The sequence below is a fragment of the Sander lucioperca genome, chromosome 19, assembly GCF_008315115.2.
Source record: "Sander lucioperca isolate FBNREF2018 chromosome 19, SLUC_FBN_1.2, whole genome shotgun sequence".
NCBI classification, from domain to species: Eukaryota; Metazoa; Chordata; class Actinopteri; order Perciformes; family Percidae; genus Sander; species Sander lucioperca.
Genome location: NC_050191.1, coordinates 17,466,774 through 17,490,083, shown reverse-complemented (window position 1 = coordinate 17,490,083; position 23,310 = coordinate 17,466,774). Strand labels below are relative to the sequence as shown.

Here is a 23,310-nt window from a genome sequence, read left to right as displayed (position 1 = left end):
AAAAAACAAGGAACTGTATGTAAAATCAGACATTCAGCATCCCCATGTAGGCCGAATGGAATGATCCTTTGTTTCATAACCACATTTTCAGATAATGGGATGATTCAACTGTGAGATTAGTAGTCGAATCAGGCTCCTTAGATTGAATAGTCGCCTATTGGGGGTCACCCTTAAAAGATGTAGCCTACGTATAAATATAAATACATCCAAGACACATGCAATGATCACGTTATGCAACTGCTGAATTAGGATACTGGCACCTATTGGTCCAATTCAGGCACTGTAAAATGTTTAGTACGTAACACCTTCATCCACAAAGTCTAACTGTTGGTGTCACATGAATGTATTGAAATATAAAAGTACAATATTTATCTTTGAAATGTAGTGGAGTAGTTAAAGTAGCATACAATTAAAAAAGCCTAATCAAGCTACCGCAACATTGTACTTAAGTACCGTACTTGAGTAGTGGTTTTTAGTAACGTTCGATTTCACTTGTAATTTACTCCATTCTCCTTATAGTCCAGTCATTTTATGAAAAAAGGTAGGCCAAATTGCAACAGAAGCAAACTCAACTGATTTTGTATCCTCAATATGTCCTGAGTAAGGAAAAAAAGCCCAGAAGAATCCCATTAGGGGAAAGTTTCAAAAAAAGACCCAAATATAGCCTATTCATACGCCTATTCATTCTTTTTCTCATGTGAATAGGGTAAACATGCTAACCTTTAGCTATCACCATGAAAATTACTGAGTTGATTATTTACATCAAGAAAAACAAAAAAATGTATTACAAGTTTTTTGAAATTGTTTGACAACATGGGCAAACGGTGCATAATCTAATTACGTATGTGCTAATTTGCATAAATACCACAACAGATCTAAACATTGGGTATAGCCAGGTGAAAATGTCTTGTTGACATTGTGTGACAGCATCAAGCTGCAATACTCTAATTAATTAATTAATTAATTCTAATTTTTTAAATTACAGATACCAAAGATTAAAACTATATTAACACATATTTTCAAACATAATTCTAAACATTTCTCAGGTAGCCTACATAAAATGTTTTTTTTTTTATGTAGTCCTACCTGAAAAGTGTTTGTGACATTATTATTAGCCTAGTTATGGATAGTGAAAAGAAACAAAAATTGTAGGCCTACACCATCTCATTAACATAATACACACAAATACATCTCCAAATAATTAACCATATCAAAATCAAAAACAAAATGTAAGTTCATACAAAAATATAATAAAAATTCCAGGTCAGAGTAGCCTGCAGGTCTGAGAAACCGTAACACAAAGATACCAGAATAACACCGGAAAACGGCGGACTTTCCTTTCAAAATCAAAGCTTAAACTTTCATGCGTTTTTTTGTTGTTTTTTTTTTTTATGATAAAGGCTGACGTGACTCTTACGTAATATTTGTACAAGATATAGGCTACCTGACTGATCTTTATTTAGCGGGTAAATAAGTTATCTGCTACAGCATACATGTAGGCTATTGTGACTACGTTTATCCTGCGACCCTAACCGCCGTGGCTGTGAATGTGATATGAAAATGACAGTTTGGTGGATAATAATTACCATTTACCTCAGATTCCACGTTAGTCTTCAATTTGTAGCCAATTACACTGAAAAAAACGCCACATTCGGCAATGAGGCATTTATTTTTTTAAACCTCAGTCCGGAAGTGCCTCTTATCCTTCTAGTTAACTTGACTGATGTGGTCCACGCTCTAGTCGGGCAGAAAGCTGAGGGGGGTATTTGACATCAGCACGACCACCGAGCAGCTCTGGGTCTCTGTCCGGAACCCTCATAATGCATGGGGGCAAGAGAGGTCTGGTGGCTCCGCAGAACACTTTTCTGGAAAATATTGTCCGGCGCTCCAGTGGTGAGTCTTGTTCTGAAAGGAAAAAACAGAATTAATAGATGTTGATCTGGCATGTCAATCAAGGTACCGCACAGGGCTGCATGGGACGCTGAAGTAAACCTGCAATGTTATTTCTATTTTATTTAATGGGAAGCAGCAGCAACTGACACTTTCTTGTAATTTTTCACTTTTTACAACTACAATTAATATGCATACTGATGAATTATGCAATACGCCTCATATCCCAATTCCCTAGATTAATAAACTAAAGTCAGTATAATAGTCTATTCTGATACCCCTGAAGACATGCATACTCCTATCATTAGCTAGAGAAACAGGCAGGTTTACTGGTCTGTCCAAGGCCATTTAAGCTTTTATAGCTCATTATATGATAATTTAAGGGCTACTCTTTCTAATAAAAACTATATTTTTTCTGATAAATTCTTCTGTTTTAGATCAATGATTATAAAAAAACTTGAGCTGTGTTTTAGGAAGGGAATCTTTTTATCTGGCTGATTCTTTTGGTGTTTTATAAGCCTGTGTGGGCTGGGCACTTGTATGTATGTGCATGACACAATACATGACTAAATAAATAATAATACAGCAGATCAATACAATACAGATGGCCAGCCAGACAATGTGTATTTATTTTACCTGAAACCCAAAAGTGCTGCATGGTGAATTTTTGGCGTATTGATTTTTTGAAATTTCAACACTCATATGAGCATCAAAAGTAAGATAACAAACGTGCATTCTCATTCTTACAAAGGCCCTTTTGATTTTCTTTTAGGGGATGTATAATGTGATTTCTGTTTATGGTAACTCAGTTGCACTTTATGGTATTTTATTGCCTACACCTAATTAGTGTATCGTTTTGCAGTGATCTTTGTTGTTTACATTTCAGAAAGGTAATACTGTTATTGAAAAATCCTTTTTGGATTGACATAGCTTCCCAATGAGAGTGAGGCTGAGGGTTTATTACAAGTACAGATGAAATGCAACATGAATTAAATGTCTCACATCTGTAGTATATTTTAGACAGATCTGATTCTCTCAGACCCTGAAACACTGCAAATGGCTGCAGAGTAGATGCATTCATTATAAGAAAAACCCAAGCGTTAAGTTCAAGATAAACATAATGCTTTAAGTTTGTCAGTTTCAATGCTGCCTGTAGATTGGACAAAATGTGCTCAGTCTTTTCTCTTGAGATGGCAGCTCTGTCCAAACTGCTGTGAAGCTGGAGAACTTTACAGCTCCTCATCTATATTTAATTAACATTAAGGGTGGAACATAAACATTTTATCAACAACTATTTCTGCCCAGTGACTCGTCTGATTACCACTGTTTTCTTCAGCTTTCAGTATTATTGATTCTGTTTCCATTATGGTTATTTAAAGAATGTTAGTAGTGGTAAAATTGCAATATTTCAGGTACAGACTTACACACTGTTTACACTAAGGTTTTCTCTAATTCATGACACTGGTCAGCAGCATTTATAGGACACTGTAAATAAAATAAAAAACATCAAAATATCAGGGTTTTTGTTATTGGAAAAATCAGTTGAGTTTCAAAGACGTTGCATAACTCCAGTTGTGGTGATGATTGTAAGGATGCCCCAGCTTTTACTGATAAAAACCCTCAAAAGGTTGATCAACAGGTGCACTTTAGTCTGCAGGCCTGTTGTTAGTATTGACTAGTTTTGTATCAGACTGCTGTATTTTGTTGCAGAAACCAGTTTCCTGTTGGGAAATGCTCAGATCTTGGAGTGGCCTGTCGTTTACAGCAATGATGGATTCTGCAAGCTGTCTGGATACCACAGAGCTGAAGTCATGCACAGGAGTAGCACGTGCAAGTAAGATGCCTTTTGTTGTATAATGGCCTGTCCGAGGGCTTGCATCCATAAGTGAATATTGCACAGATCGGAGTGTGTAGATGCCTTTTCTTTTTCATATTGAATCTCAGCTCCAGCACCTCCAATATATCTTTATATGGTGAGCAGTGATATATCATTTTAGTTTGTTTGACAGGGACCGTGTTCATTGATTAAAAAACTGTAAATGAGCCAGATTTCGCCCCAACAGCCAATTTCCACTTGTTGTGGAAAAGGTACCCAAAAATCTGACCTGATCATTATATACATAAGAAATATATATCTTGGAAAGGTCAACTAATCATGGAAGTGGTAAATTTGGACAAACAGATAACCATGAATAAAATACTATGATCTACAATGATCTTTCAGTTGTCAATGTGACCAATGATTTGCAGCAACTACAATATAGATTTAACGAAGAAAAAGTATCCAATCCTCTGCCCTTCTTTCCCCATGATCAGCTAACAACACACTTCCTTTTTGCTTCTTGGTATTCTTTCTCCCTTACCTTGCAGTTTCATGTATGGTGACCTGACTGATAAGAAGACTATAGAAAAAATCAGACAGACCTTTGATAACTATGAGTCCAATTTCTATGAGGTGCTGCTCTATACAAAGAATAGTGAGTATTCCTATTGAGCCCTATGTTTTTATTAATACTAATATTAATAATGCATGATGACATTTACTCCCCTTTGTCCCATTTGTTTATTTCCATTTGTGCTCTCTTAAAACTATCATTTGAATTGTTTTCTACAGGAACACCGATATGGCTCTACATGCAGGTAGCTCCAATCAGAAATGAGAACAACAAGGTGGTGCTTTTCCTCTGTACCTTCAGAGACATTACGCTCTTTAAACAGCCGATTGAAGATGAAGCAACTAAAGGTTAGACAGTTCATGTTCTTGTATGTAGACCAAATAGTTTCAACTGGACTGCATTCAGTATTTCAGTGGAGTCGGGATGTTGGAGGAGCTTTTTGTTTGATTTGATTTTTTCCACACACTGAAAAGGGTTAGCACATTTACATCAAATTAAGATCACATTATTGTCAAGTGAATGTCTCATTAAGGTCTAGCCATTATTATCAAAGCTCAATTTTACCCAGTGAGACCATGGTGGGTGCAGCGCAGCCGAAAATCTTGAGCACACATGGCTGTGACTAAACAGACATTTGTTTCATGGTATGTAACATACAACTGTCCAGGTGTTGTGTGTGCGGGTCAGTGAACACTGGTCTCTGTGGGTGCCATGTCCCTGAGGATTAAGTGTGCCACTAAGACTTTTACATACAGCAGAAACAGAGGACACTCAGACCACATGGGGATAGTAAATGTATGAAAATACTGATTAGACACAGAGGGAATAAAACGCATAAATCAGTCCCCAGCCAGTTGACAAAATGTGACTGCTTTTACAGTGATGATTTAAACACCATCAAGTCCTACTCAGCATACATCCCAGGTGCCATTTCTTCCTTATTGCATAGAAATGCAGTTAAAGTCTTCCAAGATGATGCATTCAAGCACAATTTTAGAGATTGGAAAAATTACTTCTCTCTAAACTAAAGGTATCTTGTAAACCTGCCTGTATGATTGTTGATGCTGGAGTAAAGAAATTATTTCCCACTATATAGGATATTGCTATTGGCGATATTAAAAAGTGACAGTTCTGCATTGTTTGTAAAATTAAAATCTGGTAAATTTTGTGTGAACATTCGTATTTGTGTTGCCTGCCTGCATGAAATTGTCTGTCTTTGTCTCGGAGCAGGATGGACGAAGTTGGCCAGACTGACGCGGGCACTGACCAACAATCGCAACGTGGTGCAGCAGTTAGCACCGCTGAGCAAGACTGAGGTCAGCCAACGGCCCTCCAGACTGGCTGAGGTGAGCAGCGTCCAGGTCTAAAAGATTTGTTTGTTTTCCAATGCTATGTACTTAAAAATAGCTTAAGTTAAATTAAGAAAGTGCCTTAAAGATAAAAGATCTAGTCTTTAAATTCCCATTAAAGGAAAATTTCACCCTGAAATTGTTCAGCAATTTACAGACATTTATAAAGATAAGGTTCCACAACTGTTCCTTGAGGCACTTAACATGTGACTCTCTCTGTACTCATGATGTTAAATATTCCCTCTGAATGAAAGGCTCTCCAGCTGGGATCGGACATCCTCCCTCAGTACAAACAGGAAGCCCCCAAGACCCCTCCACACATCATCCTCCACTACTGCACCTTCAAGACCACCTGGGACTGGATCATCCTCATCTTGACATTCTACACCGCCATCATGGTGCCCTATAACGTCTCCTTTAAGACAAAGCAGAACAATTTGGCTTGGCTGGTGGTGGACAGCATCGTGGACGTGGTCTTCCTGATTGACATTGTGCTTAACTTCCACACCACCTTTGTGGGTCCCGCTGGGGAGGTCATTTCAGACGCAAAGCTCATACGAATGAATTACCTGAAGACGTGGTTCGTCATTGACCTGTTGTCCTGTCTGCCCTACGACATCATTAACGCTTTTGAACATGTAGATGAGGTGAGGGAATTTGTATTAATTGTATTGCTAAAATGGCAGATGGGTTTGTACTTAACACTGCATATAAATATCAAAACATTTCTGATTGACTGTTTCTATGAAGGATGTCATCACATCTGCTTCTCGATCAAGCCATCTCCGTGAGTCTTCAATTTTCCACAGAAATACCACACGAGCAGAAGATCATGTACTCCCAGTAAGGAAATCCATGTTATTTTCTTTTAAAGCTGCTATCAACAGTTTTTCATATTGACAATGGATCAAATGACTACATGTAATGTTAAGAGAGTCGCTTAGGCACTAGTTGGTGAACATAGTGGAGCGGAACGTAGATATAAAGGCTTGCATTTTTATTGGTGGCTTTGTACAACCAAGTTTGTACAACATTCTCATTTGCACTTGTTGACCTATTCAAATTGCTTGTTTTGTCCGGCCAACAGTCTAATCCCCAAAGCTATTAAGTTCATAATTATAGAAGAACTCCGAAAATATTCACATTTAAAAATGTGGAACAAGTACATTTTTGTGGCTTAAATGATCATCAAAGTACTTGCTGCTTAGTTTGACTCATATCTTCCTCCTGTCTCTCATTGTAGGGTCTCAGCAGCCTGTTCAGCTCCCTGAAGGTGATCCGCCTGCTCAGGTTGGGCCGGGTGGCCCGGAAGTTGGACCACTACCTGGAGTACGGAGCAGCCGTCCTGGTTCTGCTGGTGTGCGTCTTCGGTCTGGTGGCCCACTGGCTGGCCTGCATCTGGTACAGCATCGGGGACTACGAGGTCATCGATGAGACAACCAACACCATTAAGACAGACAGCTGGCTCTACCAGTTGGCTCTGAGCATCGGGACTCCTTACCGCTACAACGCCAGTGGTACAGGACAGTGGGAGGGGGGGCCCAACAAGGACACGCTGTACATTTCTTCCCTCTACTTCACCATGACGAGTCTCACCACCATCGGATTTGGCAACATCGCTCCGGCCACAGATGGAGAGAAGATTTTCTCCGTGGCTATGATGATGGTGGGCTGTAAGTACTTACTCCCTTTCCTACATTAAGCACTGTGTTCCAAACATTTTATAAAATCTCAAGAAGTATTTTATTTCAGAGTTGTGATCTTTTCTGAATCACACGTTAGAAAACAACAATTCTAATATTACATAAATAATATCCTATTATTACTGTTCTTGGTACGAGTGGTGGTTAATGGAGCAGTAAATGGAGTCACACAGCCGTCTAATACAGATACACACAAGCTCTTTCTATAACACGAACACACACATTTAAACAGCTCCTGATTAACACAAGGCCTCTCCAATCATCTTCCAAGCCTCTGACAAATAACACAAACCCTGAATTTGTAAATTGCAAGTGGGCAATTTGTCAGGGAAATTAAGACAAAGCTTTTCAAAACAGCTTAAATCAAAGTGACCACTGTTATTTTTTTTCTTCAATGGACATAAAGTACGACCATGACAGTCCAAATAAATCTGAGCAGGGGACAAACGCACAGCAGCTCCACTTTTGTTTCAGTGGTGTACAGTATGAAGGAAATGTGTGCTGAAACAAAATTAAAAAAGGTTGCATCAGACTCATGATTGTGCGCTTTCTCTTCACTAGAAAAAGGTGACCAATTTCTATTGGCACAAGCCACTTACTTGTCTAAATGTAATATCACTTGTGTTCCCCATCACTCTACAGCAGACAATACATGCATCCTTTGATGCTGTTTCCATTCTGTTCATGCATTCATCCATTCATAATAATGTCAGTACAACCTTGCATGAGTTGAAACAATCTGGATGAATTTACTTGCATGCTAGATACTAATGTGCTCCACAGCCCGGCTGGTTGTCTGCCAGTAAAGTAACATATGGTGTAGATGTACAGGTTTCTGCATAAATGCTAAGTACAGTTTAAGCCTCAGTTTGATCACACATAGCTGATTTGTCGTAAAGTGGAGATCAACATTGTTGTATTAGAGCTGCATTGATTAATCGATTGATAAATTAATCTGCAACTATTTTGATAACCGATTAATCGGTGATGAGTAGTTTCTTTAAGAAAGGTTTTTGAAAAAATTGTCTGATTACAGCTCTAAATGACAATATTTTCTAGTTTCTTTACTCTATGACAGTAAACTAAATATCTTTGAGTTATGGACAAATCAAGACATTTAAGGACGTCATCTTGGGCTTTTGGAAACACTCATGGACATTTTTCACCAGTTTCTGACATTTTATAGACCAAACAACTAATCGATTAATCAAGAATATATTCGACAGATGAATCGAAAATAAAATAATCTTTAGTTGCAGCCCTATGTTGTATGTATGTTGTATAATTTGGATCTTGACTTGATGTAGTTTGCATGCTTTGTTATCAGAATCAACTAAAGGCAACAACACAAAACAGCATATAAATCACATATTGACATATGCACATATGTGTCATTTTAAATCTTATAACAAAGAATTTCATATACATAAATAATTCTTCACCCTCGTCAGTATTCAGTAGTTTACGCTCCCTCTTGACTCTGGTTGTGTAATTCACATTTAGCTACAGCCTCGGTGTTTGAACCACTGTGGAGCGTTTAGGACTCGGCTTTGTCGATAATAAAAAGTGACATGTTCAGCGCCCATCACAGCCTGCTCAATGGGGGTCTGTCTGAAGATTGGCCATCACTTACCTCTATCAGCAAAAAAGCATCGTCTTTGTGTTGATTCACTCATACTTAAATTATCGTTAACCCTTTTAGGATTTAAATAATTTGTTTAAACTCAAGGAATACATGTCTTTGTTACTGAAGCTTAATGAAAAATACTAGGGACACATAACTATTTTCATGCAGTAAACTAACTGTGACGGTGAGTCCAAGTGAAAGCCATTATCTCAACCAACCATGATGCAGTATTTTTTACATTCTGTACATTTTATGGTTTTGATTTAAGATCTGGGGGACTGGCAGTTTTGGATGAGATACAACTTTAAATTGGATCAAGATCAAGCTTATTATGTAAAGACTTGCGTGACATGAACTCACAAGTGATGCAGTACTATAGACCTCAGCATGTTGTATAACACTATAGGCGTCTACGCTGTCGTTCAGTGTCATATTTCTAACTTTACATTAAAACTACCGGTAATTTAGGGAGTGGTGAACATTAAATAAACCTAATCTCATCTACCCCGAATGTTTCATTCACAAAAATGAGTCTATTCACTTTAAAAAGTGATTTGATTACGTGACATTATTATATCTAAAGATAAACCATGCCTCATTTAAATATCTTTGAACCTCTTTATAAAAATAGAAATCTATTTTTATGCAGGGGTCTGTATTATTTTCATCACACTGCAGTTACAGTAATAGCTTCACCTTCAGGGTCACTGCTTCCACTGTCAGCCTTTGCTTACAGTTCCTCTGTCACGACTCGCCTTCCTTCACTAACCTTTGGCCCACTCCTCTAAAACAGCATGTAAAGTGATGCAATAAAAATAGTGAGGGAAACACAAACTGACAGCCACGCTTCAAGGTCTGTACTTCCGAAACTAAACGCCCAGTATTCTGGTAGCGTTTCGATCACTAAGATCACTCAGTCACACTGAAGTGTCGGCTTCAATTACAGCCGATAAATCTCCAGCTACAGATACAGTAATTATGTGAGAGTAGATGAAGAAAGAGAGAGTTTGCCTGCAGGCTTGAGTGTAGTAAAAAGGACAATGAGCCATCACGTTAGATATGTATCCTAACCTCTCTGATCATGCTGTGGCGACTGGAGACGACTCTTTCCTCTTGAGTGGGTAAAACCTCACGATTCGAGATGCTGACTGACTCTTTGAGGTCACTACAGCACAGAACTCTTACTCGGGAAATGTGCATTATGAATTATAAACGCTCAATCCACCACTCAATGACCTTAACAGGAAATCATATATGCAAATTGAAAGTGCATACTATTTTTCTTCTTCTGTCAAAAGGTAAAAACACCAGCCTTTTAAAAAGTTGTAATTTTTTTGATAATTATTTCATGTGTTGGGCTTTACAGGATTACAAATCAATTGATTTACCCATTAATAATGATGTAACTGAGCTATCTGTAATGGGATTTTGAGAGAAAAATGAATAGATAATAGTTTGTAATTAGGGTATTTTTTTATTGGTTATATACATAGTTTAAGGAGTAAAAACCTCTTAAAACTGTTCCTAAAAACAGGAAAACCATCCCTTAATTTCCCTTAACATCCCTAAATTGATTATCTCCATGTTCAGGGTGAACTACATAATTTGCACCACAATTGAAAAATAAATAAGATAAAAGTTAAGGTTTTTTCACCCCCTTAAACCTCCTTAAAACATGCATTTAATCCATTAAGAATACTATGTGTAATAATCCATTAATTGGCACAATAATTAAACCCAGATTTAGGTGAAATACTTGAATACTGTATGGAATACAAATAAATTGGATACATTTTTTGACCTGAAAACATTTCAGACCTCCATGTGAACCGAACTCCTGAAATAAAACATATTGTTTCTTCTTATGTTGTTAAATGAATCTGCCCTGCATGTCGGTCCATTGTAAGGCTGCTTAGTTTTTGCCCAGGTACCTGAAGACTCAACTCTTAATCTTTTTTTTTAGCGCTGTTGTATGCAACCATCTTTGGAAATGTCACCACCATCTTCCAGCAGATGTACACCAACACAAACCGCTACCATGAAATGCTCAACAACGTGCGCGACTTCCTGCAGCTTTATCAGATTCCCAAAGGTCTGAGTGAGAGGGTCATGGACTTCATCGTCTCCACCTGGGCCATGTCTAAGGGCATTGACACAGATAAGGTATTATTGTAATTGCTAGTAGTAGGAGTTCATGACATCTTATCTCTTGGTAAACTCTGAAATGCTCTTACACCTTATACTCATAATGTACCGAATATATACTGTAATTAAAATGTTAAGTGGGAATAGTGTATTGTTATCACAGTGTACTGATTAGATACAGTTTGTAGTGCACGTATGTGCTTTTAAGTCCAAAGTTAAACTGATACAAAGCTCTGTTGCTGGCTGTCAAAAAGAAAGAATGCTATCATTTTAAACAGTATCATAAAAAATGTATGGGCAGGGTTGACAGGTAGACCCGCTGTGGACAATAATAAGCCTCAAAGGTCACAGCAGATCACTGAGAGCGCTAAGTACCAGCAGATTAATGAATTAAGGAAAAACACCCCGAGGAAGGCAAGTGTGTGTCGGTGTATATTTTATAATGTATAAGCCCATATTTATCAAAGGTTTGCTGTGTTTAACCCTCCACTTAAGACTCAAGTCTTGAGTAATTTTTATACCACATCCTACCCATGGATAAGGGCATATTTTTACCTTTTTAAAATGACTTACTTATTACTTTTGGCTGGACTGCTTTGGAAAACGTTTACCACAAATGAGTATATATGATATAGCTAATGCAGGTTTCCTTAATGACATATTAAATGCTCCGATTTCTCACCACCATCTCTCTCAGGTTCTATCAATTTGTCCTAAAGACATGCGAGCGGACATCTGCGTCCACCTCAACCGGCAGGTGTTTAACGACCACCCGGCGTTCCGTCTGGCGAGCGACGGCTGTCTGCGCTCTCTAGCTGTGGAGTTTCAGACGACACACTGTGCACCTGGAGACCTCATCTTCCATATCGGAGAGAGCGTCGACACCCTCTGCTTTGTCGTCTCCGGTTCACTAGAAGTTATCCAGGATGACGAGGTCATTGCAATACTAGGTAATCTAACGCAATACTATGTAATAAACCGGGTCACGTTTTATCTGTGTAGATCAATCTAGAGCAAGGTCACAGTGATCCAGCAGTGAACATTTTCCTCAGCCTATTTATTCCTGTTATAAGTTTTCTCTTTCACTGAAAGCTCTTTGTACACTCCATTTCCACAATTCCTGTTGACTATTATGTCCCCTTAAAGAGAAAATGTGCCATGAGATGTTAATGTCGAAGAATTCAACACACTTTCTGCTGGTTTTATAAACACAGTGATCATGTCTGGCTCCATCCAGGTAAAGGTGATGTGTTTGGAGACGTGTTCTGGAAAGAGACCACGCCGGCCCGGTCTTGTGCAAATGTTCGAGCTTTGACTTACTGCGATCTGCACGTCATCAGGAGAGACGCACTGATGAGGGTTCTGGAGTTTTACACAGCGTTCGCCAACACGTTCTCCCGCAACCTCATTCTCACATGCAATCTACGAAAACGGGTAAAATTGACTCTTAATGGAAAATATAGCTGTCGTTCTTTCTTTCCAGTGAGTTTTCAGTGTCAAGTATAGGCTATTGGTTTCTTTAAGGAGCAGTGTGTAGGATTTAGTGTCATCTAGCAACGAGGTTGCAGACTGCAGCCAACTGAATACCCCTGCCCTCACACCTCACCTGCCAAGTGTGTAGTAAAACCAAAGCCCGTCTACGGAAAGCCGTTCCACTCCCTATTAAGCCCCATTGTACCTACTTTGGTTGCAGTTCCACCAGAGTTCCACTGGGGGTGATCACGGTCCAGTGCAAAATGAATGGGACCCTATGGAGCTAGACGGCTAAATTTGTCTCTTTCGCCTGATTGTCGTTGAGAAATCTCAGATTTGATTGTAGTTTTTGCAAGTTCAACATGGATTATAGGTCAAAAGTTGAATGAACGAGTACTTATGCCCTTTCAATTTGTTACAGGTTGAGTCGTTGTTGCCCATAACACGCTAGCATTCTGCTAATGAATGCTGATTGGTCAGTGAAGGACTGATTACGATCGAGATCCCGCTTGACGACATCCGAAGCAGAACCAGAATGTCAGAGTGAATATTTCGGCGTGGTCTTTAAAACATTAACAAACCTCTTTGTAGCACGTGTATTGACAGGGAGAGCCTGACCTGTCAGCTGTGTTGTCGATGCCTCGAGAGAAAAAAGGAAGCGACTCAGAGCTTGCCGTAAAGCAGAATCTCTGGCCGTATATGTGTATGACGTCATTGACATTTTAAAAGGCTTTTTAGAACAAAAAAGCCACTTTAAAAAAATCTAACACCCAGCAGTGTGTATTTTCTTAGCCTCCCCTTTCAAATGCAACATTCGAATTACTAGACAAAAAATTATATCCTGAGAAAAGTGGATTTTGAGGGGTATAGCTCCATAGAGTCCCATTCATTCTGCACTGGCCTGTGAGCGCCCCCTATATGGAACTCTGGTGGAACTGCAACCAGTTCAGAAGCCGGAAGTAACGACAGAGTGGAACTTCTTCTCATATTAGAAATTCTTTGGTAAAACCTATGGTGGCCTTCAGGTAACGTAAAAACGCAAAAGGCCCTCTCTAGATCCGGTGTTTGGTTTGTCCGTTCTATACTTCTGTACAAACATGGTGGTGCAACATGGCGGACTCCGTGTAAGAGGAGCCGCTCCCTATGTAGATATGACGGGCTCATTCTAAGCTACCGAAAAACAATGATTCTAAGTTTCAGATGACTATACACCAATACAAACATAATTATGAATATTATATTCGATTTCTGAAAACATATCCCCCTAAATCACACCACACTGCTCCTTTAAGGTTAAAACAAGTAAACCAAAGAAAGACTTTTGTAAATATTTGTTAGGGCATTTTAATACATTTGTTACAGAGTAGAAGGTGTAACATGAAAAATTGTCCCCGCTGCATTACCTGATCAGCACCTTAAACCCCTGGACTACAGAGGTGCTCTGCAGTTATATATTGTTTACATGTGGTGGCCTGCCACTGGGTCAGTCATTACTAACTCATGCTGTGCGGCCAAACACAGAACTTTATTTTCACTAACATGCCAGATATGTCCTGCTGAAATTTGGGTACATATATTAGATCAATCGTGCAGCCATAAAAAAAAACATTAATATTTCCCTCAGTGTAAACATCATAAAGCTTCAATAAAGACTTGCAACAACTTGATACAGAACATAGGATACTGTCATACAGTGTGGAATGACAAAATGTTAAGCTACTTAAGTATAACAAAGGGAAATTGTATCTTAATAAAGTTTTTCATCTTCTGTCCTTACTCCTAAAATTACAAACCCAACACCTTTAGATAACTCTGCACATGCAACAATAACATTTCAGAAGCTTCACATAAATAGTTATTCTCTGAGTACAAACTAAGACTAATTAATATTTGATAGACCTTCTCCAGGATACACATATCATTAAGGTATTGAGAGCCATTACTTTCCAGTCTTGATAGTAAGTTGCTCATATATCGCTGTAATGTTACCCTATGGGATGAACATCACATACATTCTTAATGAATATTGTCTTTAAAGTCAAACTGGTACACGTGGTGCGTTGTGCTCTTTGTTCAGGACTGCCTTGTATGAAATAGAAATGCTTCTGAGGTACAGTCGATAGTTATCAATTAAAATTTATAAAAAGGAATTTAACAGACTTATATTTACTTATATAATCTGTGTATCTAGAAAAGTTCAGAATTAGAACTGTGCCTCAAGTTAACAAAGCAAACAGTCATACAGTACCTTTACAGTGTGTTTACAGAAACATGCAGGTTTATAATGAATATATAATGTTTTTAAGTAACTAATGTTCTTTAAATGTCCTCTCTGACTCTTCTAGTTAGTTGCAGCTCCAATTATAAGAGGTTTTACTGTATGTAATAATGCTGAAATCATACAGTTAGTGAAGCAGCTCTAAATCTAAACAATTTTAAAGCAAATTGTGGCTACACGTTAAAAGATTTATGGCTTGTACTTAAAATGCATTCAATGAAAACAAAGCCATATATTATTCATTTGAGCAGCTTTAGAAACTGTTTATACTGCATAGGTTTAAGATTTACTCTCTGCCCCTTTTACTGTTACACTATGTGCTTGGTCTACCTGCATGCATGTGCATCTAAACCGCACACGGACACAAGCTAAAGTTGTTAAAATTCATACAAGCAGTGTCTGAAAATAATTACTCAAGTGCATTTGCTTTTTTATTTTTTTTTATGTGTTATACAGCTACATTTTTAACCTTTCAGATTTTTTTTTGTTGCATTTTGGGAAGCTGATTTGTTTAAATAGGTTTCTTTTTTACCATAAAAATGCCCTAGAGCTTTTTGGGATAATTGGCCATGGGCAACTGAATCAAGATTAGACTGAGAAACCTTCAATAATAGAGGTTTTCTCTCACACTGTGGCTTTAAACTTAAATTCTAAGATAGTTAGTGTCAGACGAACCAACAGATGAGTTAAATGTTGATATCATTTTTTAAATATGTTGTATTGAATTTATAGTTCTATCACGGTTTATTCAACATTATAGATTAAAGTAGTAGAAGTAGAAGTTACATCAACCTTCTTTCTTTGGAGGAATTGAGAAACTCTCAGGGCCGAGATATCGCTCCATTACTTCATTACTGCTCCATTAACAATTTCCCTCATGCATAGCTGCTTTCAAGTCTTGTATTTCAACATACATAGTAGGTCTGGATGGTTGCTTTAAAGCATGCATTGTACATTCTGTTTCATCCAAGTAGAAATGTGGCCTCGTGTAAATATCCCACAGCACTTTCCTCATGCACAGATTCTCCCTCTTGCAGGTAATCTTCAGAAAGATTGCAGATGTGAAGAAGGAGCAGGAACGCCAGAGGAACGAGGTGACTCTCTCCATTCCTGAAGACCACCCAGTCCGCAAGCTGTTCCAGAGGTTCAGACAGCAGAGAGACGCTCAAACACAGGGAGAGTCTCACACTTACTTTGATCATAACTGTGTGCAGGTGGAGCCGCAGCGCCACCATCACTCAGACTCAAACTCGTACACGCAGTGTCAGTCTGTATCTTCTCAGCAGCAGGAGTACAGCTCCACGGTGCAGAATAATGCACCGTGCACAGGAGGAGGGAATGCAGGCAGCGGCTGCAGCATGGCTGCACCTCCACAAGCATTTGTCCACACTGAGACGTCAGAGCAAAGCTGCACACAAGAGCCTGGGGAGTCTATAGCAAGGCCTTGTGCAGAGAGCCAGCTTTGTCAGAGGGTCAACAGCCCTGTACAGAGCAGTGGTGCGGGTGGAGTGGGAGCTGTAGGTGGCGTTACCAGCAGCAGAGGTGCTCGAGGCTGGGCAAAGTTTAGAAGCGCCGCTTCTGCTTCACCGCCGCCTCCTGCTGTCGAGCCAGAAAAGGAGCCACAGACAGCAGAAGAGTGGCCGAAAGAATCCCAGTCCTCAGAACAGTTGGCAGCCGCTAATAAGAACCAGGATTCGGAGGAAAGTGGAGAGACGGGGAGCACAGAGGGGGGCAACGGTGCTGGAGAGGCAGGTGACGAAAGCGCCATGCACAAAACTGACTCCTGTGACAGTGGTATCACAAAGAGCGATCTACGCATCGACCGAGCCGGAGATTCAAGAAGCTCCTTTGAAAGAAGCCCGATGGAGAAGAGCCCGATGGAGAGAAACCCATTTGAGCAAAGTCTCGGGGTGGACTCCCTCAAACAGTCGTTTGTTCAGCCGTTGTCTGAACAAACGCTCCTTCAAGCCACTCTGCTTGAGGCCAAGCTGGAGCTGAAGGGAGACATTCAGAATCTGAGCGGCCGCCTGTCGGTCCTTGAGTCTCAGGTAAACGAGATCCTCAGGCTCCTGTCGATAAAAAGAAGACTCTCTCTGCCACCGACTTCTTCCCCGAAGGCCAGAGTGAGAAATCAAGACTCAGTCGCTGCCTCCAAGCTGGTCACACCGAAACCAGACGATGGGCCTTTTTGAATTTACTGATTTTAAAACCCACAACCTGGTTGCATGCAGAAACCCCTACTTATTGTTATCTAAGCACTACAAAACCCAGGGATTTTTCTAATAGTCTTTGACTTATGAGGCACTTTGAAGATCCTTTGTATACTATATTTGAGAATGCCAAACACAAACAATTATTGAACAAACAATTAAAAAACACCTTTTGTGCTGTTACTGCTAGGAAATTAGTACATTTTAGAAGCATTATAAACAGTGTAGAGCTACGTATCGGATACTCTGATGAAGGCTTTTGTTGAAACATCTGAGCCTGATAAAAGATTTTTTTTTTGTTTTTTTACGTAACATATTTTGAGTTTAGGCCTTTTTGTAGAGCTGTCATTTTCATTATCTTTTTTTCTGAATATTAATTTACAGTTTTTGGCAGAACACTTGACCAAAGGGATAAAAGTGAGAGGGTTCACCTGCCATAACTTTCATAATAATTTAAACAACTTTGACTTGCTCATACAGTATGTTAGAGAGCAGACTCATCTCAGACTTTTCTCATCTGAACAGACTGGAGCAACATTTCCACATGCACCATGTATGTTAAATACATGTCTCCCTTTAGTTATTGTCAGGTAATAATATGTGCCTTACAATAATAAAGCCTCATTCAGGATTGTTTTGATGAGACATAATCAAAAATCTTTACTGTTTTTGCGCACATGTTTTATAATAGAAATGATAACCCTGTTTATGTTATACCCCTTTTTGGAGGATAATGGGTGGATTTTCTCATTTGAATCTGTCACTGCACTATGCATTCTTTTTATGAACTGTTTAGAAACTATTTAAATTGTGTTTTAGCTTTATTCCCTTGTATGTGAAATAGGAATGCAATAATGGTGGTTTAATAATATATTTTTTGTTGTTAATTATCATTATCTCAATTTTCTTTTAAAATATTTATTTTCCTAAAACAAGATGGGAATATTTCGACATGAAATTACTTACTGTACATTCCCTCCTGTAACTATACATCTTGCTCAGGTGTATTTGCTCTAATGTTGAATTTCAGTATTTATTTCAGTATGAATGAATTTTTATCTTTGTCTACTTGTAAGATTATATAGTTATGCAAATCATGTTTTTGGATCACAGAAGATTTTAAATGATGGGTTATTGTACACATCGCTATGTAACTCTAAAAGAACCAGAACGGTACATGGTGTTGCAAATATTTGCATTTCTTCATTCTGTTTGGATAAGCATAATGTACATTAACAAACAGCATGGTTACAGTTTTAGTTCATGATGTTTTCTAATATTCTGTGGGACTGCGAATCATGTCAGTATGAACTGTGAGGATGTAAGCATGTAGCTATTAGTTGATTCAGTGCATCTATTTTAAATAAGATGCATAAATGACATTGCATGCATACAGGGAACCTGTCAACAGTGAAATGAATAATGAAAACTGATTCCTGCTCGCCATCTGGTGTTTAGTCTCCTCTGTTATGCAACAAAAGTAAGTCTTATGCTGCGTTCCAGGCAACCCGTAACCCATGTTTTTACAACCTTCTACCCATGAAAGTGCCCTGGAACGGCAGTCAAACCCGTAACTTAGCTACTACCCGTGAACTCGTACCAGATCGTTGTACTCCCAGTTACAGTTTCTGACGTCACACACACATAAACAACAATGTCGACCCCTGTTGATGTTGTACAGACGCCGGTGATTAACAGTGAGAAATGAATAGACATAAATAGGCAACGTAAAGTAATTCCGCACATTGTAATCAAAACAATACACATACAATTGTGTACTACTACAGGTTATGTTTATTAAATGAAGCCCAAAATATGTCGCAGACTAGAAATCGCTAGTATCAGCTAGCGCTAGCTAACGTCAACGTAAGGTAGCCGCTAGCTAAGAAGGGTTTGTCGTGACTTTGCCTGGAACGCTACCAAGTCGTGAGTCGTGACTTGAAGTCGTAACTTACGGGCTAAAAATTGTGTCTGGAACGTAGAATTAGGCCCAGAACACCCACACAGGTGTTTATAGTTAATGTGGCTGATTGGACCTTTTCCAGGACTGTGTGGGTGTGGTTAGACTGAGTGATTGACATCTTCCTGAACCACTGTTAATGTTGTTGCACCTGTTAGGGCGGGACAAATGACACCTTTGTCATCCTTATTGGTAGAAAGAATTTGTGACCTAATAAGTTCCCATCAAAGCTCCAGCCCACCTTCAACCTGAAAAGAGTCTAATCAGCCAGAATAACTGAAAACACCTTTATGGGTGTTCAGAGGCTTTAATGTGAATCTAAAGCATTGCAAACTGTGTTTTTGTTGATCCAGTGAGTCAAAGCAGTATTTGTGAACGTGAAAAGTGGTTGCAATCAGTTTCATTATTAAGTTACTTCTTTTCTTCATAGATTATTTTTGTTTAACAGTAAAGACAGAAAGGAAACATGGGGAGAGGGCACAGGGAACAACATTATGCATAGCGGATGTCTTCACATTTTCAAAATTAAGAAAGTTCTTCCTATCCATTGAGTGTTTTCCTCATCATCAGTGCTGATATGTTAATAGTAGCTTATCAATATTTTTCAATGTCTGCAAACAAAGCCTGGCATTCGAATTAATGCATATACAGTATGCAGCCCTCCAGAACACCAGGTGGCACTAATGACTTAATTTAGTGTCTTTTCAAACTGAAACACGCATGCGCAGAACAAAAACCAAAAAGACTTGTTCTTAACATACTGTCTATGGTTCTGCAGAAGTTTGGCCCATAGTACAGAGAATATCTAAACCAGGTAAATATAATTGCTGTACAATATAAAAGTTGTACTAATTCAATGAGCGCTGGCCTTTTGCAGCATTTTACTGGAGAGCATGGTCACATATTCCGGCTTACAAATATTCGCGTCGTTTCCCATTCACTTCTATTAAAGCCCAACTTTTAAAAAACAATCTTTATGATAATTGGTTTCGTAATAATCCAGGTTAAACCGATTGAACGTGTGTGGAGATGAAGTTCTCTTCAAAATCATGTTTCCCTCGTCCAATTCGTAACTGATATTATGTTTCATCAATTATGGTGATTAAAAACCATCAACGTGAGATGTACAATTTGATTACAATACTGGCAAAACACCATCTACAAATCTAATAGGCAACAATACAAACTTTATTTTTTGTGAGTTCTTTTTTGTGTTATTGATGAAATCAAACACCAGTGGGAAAAAACTGATGGGATAACAACTACTTTGCACATATGCAAAACAAGACAATTACACCATTTAACAATTTGACATATAGCGCTATTTCACATTTCACACACCGGTTTTAACACCGGTGATCATCCGACTGAGCACTTACCTGTTTTCCTCCATTTGCTGTCAGTAGCTATTTGCTCCAATTATACCGCGTTGTCCTACTGCTTTCATGTTTGGTAATCCTCTCAAAAAGATGCTTGAGATCATGAAAGCCTGTTTTTGACCAGGTAACCCGTCCACACGAGAAGCAAAAAGGGCGTCTTCTCAGACGAGCTAAGCTAGCAGTTATAGCCATTTATCTCTTCCCCCCCCCTTGAAATCCACTGCACCACCTTAAATCGGATTGACCCATCACCTCGAACCATTATATAGTTTCCTCTTAAAAGAATAAGAAAGCTGTTAAAACGCTGTTGTTTTTTTAGAAGACATCACCATAGTTTATGTCATGACTTGTTCCTTTAAATAAAGTTATAAAAAAACCCTCAATTAAGATCTTACAATGGACAAATCCTAGCTGGGCCGGCCAAAAGCTGCACATTGTTCGGAAATGTCTTTTTTTTGTACATTATCACACCGCTCTTTATAACCTTCATGAAAGTAGGATTCATTGCAGGACTGTTGTATTTGGCTGCATTAGTTTGAGCTAGGTGTACCTAATAAACTGGCAACTGAATGTATGTCCCTAAATCTGGAAAGCTGTGAGAAGACATAGTTTGCAAATAATCTACACTAATGAGCCTTGTCAATACAAAAATGATGTAAAAGAACTGTTTATTATTATTTTTTTTAAATCAGCACCGAGATGGAACTGCAGCTTCCACCTCATGAGGGAGAGGAGCTCTCAGTGGTTGACATGCACACAGGTGGAGAGCCTTTACGGATCATCCACAGCGGCTACCCAGAGGTCAAAGGTGACAGTGTGCTGTCCAAACGTCGTTATGTCCGGGAACATCTGGATCACCTCAGGAGGGTGCTGATGTACGAGCCGCGGGGACACTACGACATGTACGGAGCCCTGGTTGTGGACAGCGAGGTACCTGAGGCGGATCTGGGGGTGCTGTTCATGCACAACGAGGGGTACAGCACCATGTGTGGACACGCAGTCATCGCACTGGGGCGCTTCGCTGTGGACTACAAACTGGTGAAAGAACCACAGTCACCAGAGACTCAAGTGAACATCCACTGTCCCTGTGGTCTGGTGAAGGCGTTTGTCGAGTACTCTGATGGTAAAACAGGAGGAGTGAGGTTTCTCAGTGTGCCAGCGTTTGCATTTGCTACAGGTAGGACACTCACCCTGAAGAAACCAGACTGTTTTCAGGTGTTTTTCGATTCTGCAGGATTTACTAAATTCCTTTTCACCAGATGTGACGGTGTCGGTGGAAAGGTTTGGTGAAGTGACGGTTGACATCAGCTATGGAGGAGCCTTCTACGCTTTTGTAGACGCCCAGAGGTTTGGCCTCGATGTGACCAAGTCCAGGACTCGAGATCTGGTAGATGCAGCCACAGCAGTGACCAATGCTGTCAAATGTCAGGTAAGAAGTTTATTGTGTTAAATTACTACACATAGTATTCTCAGTGCAGATGCAGATTTTTTTTTTCTAATACACAATGTGCCACTGATGAATACAATAACATCTATCATTATGGTATTGTGGAAGGCACACAGTATGAAGAAAGTGGAATAAAGAGCATTATTTAGGATTGGACACCCCTGTCTTTACAATATAGGCAGTTTGTCTGGTGAAGCTTTTTCCCATTTTTCAAATTTGCATTCGTCTTACATTTCTGTTAAAAGGCTTGTATATGTTGTTTTTAAATTGTTTTTGTAAGAAATTATTTTGGGTGATGAGGCTTGGATTGCAGTCAGTGTTAGTTCTTTCAGTGGGATTGAGGTTGGGGCTTTGTGCAGTTTAGTTCTTCCATAACCAAACTGGGAGAAAACATCTGAAATAGCCCAAGACAGAAATCTATATATGTAAAAGGGGCTGTCCACATACCTATGTTGATTTCACATTTTTTAGGTTATTCTCTCCTAGGTGAAGTTGCACCACCCAACCAGTGATGATCTGGCCTTCCTCTATGGCACCATCCTCACAGACGGCAAAGATAATTACTCCTCCGATCCCACCGCCAATATCTGTGTGTTTGCCGAAGCACAGGTACTTTACGGACACCTTGTCATTTGACACTTTGAGGAGGAGAGCTATCTGAAACCTGGCTTGACATGGTTTAAACGTGTTCTCAGGTGGACCGGAGCCCCACTGGTTCTGGTGTTACAGCCCGAGTGGCTCTCCAGTATCACAAAGGTCTCATCCAGCTGAACCAGACCAGGACATTTCAGAGTGGAGCCACTGAGTCCCAGTTCACAGGGAAAGCTGTTGAGGTACCAGTTTTCTTCAGTGCCCTTGTGCGCCCCTCTGCCCTAAGTCACTCTGGTAACATGATCCTTTTTTTTACTTTTGTTATTGGGATTCTGCTACTGTGGCAAAACAACAGTTTATCTGTTTCAAAAAAAGACTACTTACAAACTTCTGTTCACAGAGACATGTTTGTGATTCTTTTTTGTGTTTCTGTTCAGGAGACCAAGTGTGGAGACTTCAAGGCTGTCGTGGTGGAAGTTGCCGGCAGAGCTTTTTACACCGGAGTTTCACGCTTTGTGCAGGAGCCAGATGACAAGCTGACACATGGTTTTCTCCTGAAGTGAGCCTCAATTACAGGTTGTGGTATTAAATATGGTTGTACATAAAAAGTACTTTAAACATTAGTTATAAAGTGCGTTTGTAGCTTAAAAAACTATAGAAAATCCCTAAGCTCTCCAAGAAGAGTATTGGATATGTAACAAACTGTGTTAAAGAGATTGTATCAACATTTTCTGTTGGTTTTCCTGTGTAATTATGGCCTGTGCCCAACCACTGACTCATAAGGTTAGAAACAGACAAATGTACGCTGCTGTTCACTGCCTGTGACTTTTCCTTTGCAACGCAGTGTAGTATTAAATTAATA

At 39.3% G+C, this 23,310-nt stretch overlaps 2 protein-coding genes and 1 long non-coding RNA gene across 5 annotated transcripts; 2 read left to right on the top strand and 1 right to left on the bottom strand.

Annotated features, from left to right (window-relative positions):
* Positions 1-1,391: 1,391 nt before the first annotated feature.
* On the bottom strand, positions 1,392-20,584 carry LOC118493915. Its single transcript, XR_004895967.1, has 2 exons — positions 20,411-20,584; positions 1,392-1,905 (listed from the first exon to the last, which is right to left on the bottom strand). It is a non-coding gene; the product is annotated as an uncharacterized LOC118493915 (long non-coding RNA).
* LOC116066327 (potassium voltage-gated channel subfamily H member 5-like) lies at positions 1,782-18,659 on the top strand. The gene is made up of 12 exons (XM_031322328.2): positions 1,782-1,893; positions 3,601-3,724; positions 4,261-4,367; positions 4,505-4,633; positions 5,517-5,632; positions 5,890-6,282; positions 6,386-6,478; positions 6,879-7,308; positions 10,929-11,128; positions 11,808-12,060; positions 12,348-12,544; positions 15,899-18,659. Exons 1-12 carry the CDS (start codon positions 1,821-1,823, stop codon positions 17,051-17,053), a joined length of 3,270 nt encoding a protein of 1,089 aa, XP_031178188.1. The 5' UTR covers positions 1,782-1,820; the 3' UTR covers positions 17,054-18,659.
* LOC116066328 (trans-L-3-hydroxyproline dehydratase) lies at positions 19,723-23,256 on the top strand. Of its 3 annotated transcripts, none has more exons than XM_035995762.1 (6): positions 19,723-19,845; positions 21,110-21,587; positions 21,670-21,839; positions 22,344-22,466; positions 22,553-22,742; positions 22,886-23,256. In XM_035995762.1, exons 2-6 carry the CDS (start codon positions 21,110-21,112, stop codon positions 22,978-22,980), a joined length of 1,056 nt encoding a protein of 351 aa, XP_035851655.1. In that variant the 5' UTR covers positions 19,723-19,845; the 3' UTR covers positions 22,981-23,256. The 3 variants fall into 3 exon arrangements, with proteins under 3 accessions (XP_035851655.1, XP_035851654.1, XP_031178189.1); XM_035995761.1 differs by having other exon boundaries at positions 19,729-19,845; positions 21,103-21,587; XM_031322329.2 differs by having other exon boundaries at positions 19,732-19,845; positions 21,103-21,587; positions 22,553-22,690.
* The last annotated feature ends 54 nt before the right edge of the window (positions 23,257-23,310 follow it).